The sequence below is a fragment of the Chenopodium quinoa genome, unplaced genomic scaffold, assembly GCF_001683475.1.
Source record: "Chenopodium quinoa cultivar QQ74 unplaced genomic scaffold, ASM168347v1, whole genome shotgun sequence".
Classification (NCBI taxonomy): Eukaryota; Viridiplantae; Streptophyta; class Magnoliopsida; order Caryophyllales; family Amaranthaceae; genus Chenopodium; species Chenopodium quinoa.
The window spans coordinates 1576-3660 of NW_018744454.1; the positions used below are offsets into that span (position 1 = coordinate 1576).

General features: G+C 34.6%; 1 protein-coding gene across 1 annotated transcript; it reads right to left on the reverse strand.

The window, feature by feature from the left end:
• Positions 1-356: 356 nt before the first annotated feature.
• On the reverse strand, positions 357-1812 carry LOC110697023 (triosephosphate isomerase, cytosolic-like; the record flags this gene model as incomplete). The annotated part of the gene is made up of 3 exons (XM_021874357.1): positions 1729-1812; positions 949-1048; positions 357-448 (listed from the first exon to the last, which is right to left on the reverse strand). Coding segments are annotated over exons 1-3 (276 nt in total), but the record flags the coding sequence as incomplete, so codon positions are not given.
• Positions 1813-2085: the final 273 nt, after the last annotated feature.

Below are 2085 nucleotides of genomic sequence, written 5' to 3' on the forward strand. Positions count from 1 at the left end.
GAATGCGCCAAAATAAGCCTAAGACCAAAAAGACATGAGCGTATAATGCAACAACTACCCAATATAAAACCATTCCAGGCAAGGTCAGATATGTAAATAGTCTTACCTGCCCCAAGCGATAAAATCCTTTTTTTATTAAATCAAAATAAATAATTAAATTAATACTTGTTTTAAGGAAATACATTATATTGTTTTATTTATTTATTTTTTTAAAAAAAAAAGCACAAGTCGTCATAGAATCATTACTAGTTTACCACACACTTAGCTACTGTGTTGTTAAAAGAGAGGCAGAAATTTGATAATGTAGCAAGAAAGAACACCCAACCCCAACTTGGACAAGAAAACTAAAAGTATACCTCCTGAGCCTGCTCTGGAGATGCAACTTTTCCAATTCCTATAGACCATACTGGCTCATAAGCAACTACATTTGTCCAGTCAGTTACTCGATCTGTGGTAATAAAATCATATTGGATCAAAAGTCAGAAATATCATGAAGTAATTTAATCTTGACATCTACAATCCAACCATTCTCAAGAAGTAAAACAATACAAACATGAAGGTTCATGCATAACTAAGAACAAATTCCACATAGTGAGATAGGGCTTAACATGAGCACATATAGAGGTCATTAAGCAAACAGCTATATTCTGCTAGACAAAGCTAGACATGAATATTCATCTTTTACCAACATCCATACACTAAAGGTAGATAGTGGGGATCCATGGCGAACATGCTAAACTTTTTGCAATAGAGTTATGCTTTATGATAATACATAGATATTTGTTACAGACAGATTTGATTAGTTTGCGCATCTAAAGCATTAATATAACATAATAATAATCCCATCTAGTCTTAAGCTGGACTAGTCACATTCAAGATCAATATAACGTCTATACAGTGCACGGCACTTTCAATGATATAATCATACATGAACATCTAAACATGTACCAGCAATTGCTTTTGTTTGTGCAGCAACAACTTCCATAGTGGTGCCAGCTTCACATTGTTCAAGAGCTTCTCCGGTGCCTAAATGAGATATTTTCAATAACTTCTCCAGTGCTCATATTAACACTTCCAATAGCAGTGTTTTTTAGAGGGTATCTGTCAAATTGATGTTCCGGCAGTCAATTACAAAGTTACTGATGCTAATGAATAAATGATCTTATGTAGTATTTTTTCAGGTGTTCAGAAGTGCAGGCAGCAGAAGACATGACATAAAACTAGAAAAATGTTTCAAGGTACAAGAGTATGATTCATCTCTCAAGTATAGAACTTCACAAGGCACAAATATGCAAATTTATACACAATAATTGACAAGAAAGACTAGTGCAAACAATTGAATTGTCTCAAAAGTGTTTTGGTTTAAGTTTGTTGGCCATGGAATCTTTGACATGTTTGTTTAGAGACAGCATATCAATATAACAAAAATAACAGGACCACAACTAGCACTATTATCATACAATCTTACGATGCTCTTGCATTGATAAATGATATGTAAATCCAGAAATTCAGTGCTAAAACAACCGTAGACAAATTAATTCCACAACGGCGCAACCTAGCACACCAGCCTATACTATAGAATACTCTATACATATGTAGGCTGCCAGTAATCATGATATATATGCATCACTGCATCAGAAGACATTACAGAACACATAATGTATTCAAGAGCATAAAAAAGTAAATATTCCGAAACCCCAAGGCACACAAAGAGTCAAAGTTGTATACCTCAGTAACTTCCTCTTGTAATTCTGAAATTTCTGATGACTCTCCTGTCTCCACATACCCTCCTAATTCTACATCAAGCTGCATTCGATCTAATTCAGCAGCTTGATGGTTTTGTGGTTCAGTTGACCCAAATAATGTAAATTTTATGGGTATTTTGGGTCGAAGGTGGCTGACCAGAAGTGAGGTTAACAGAGGAAGGAATTGTCAGTGTAGAAATTGGAACGAATACTACTAGAAAATTGGTCTTTGGTATCGGAAATTTATTGATACTAAAGGTATAATTTCCGATACCAAAGGTCATTAGTATCGGAAATAACACCAATTTGTCCAACAGAGATATAATAGCTCCTCCACCTA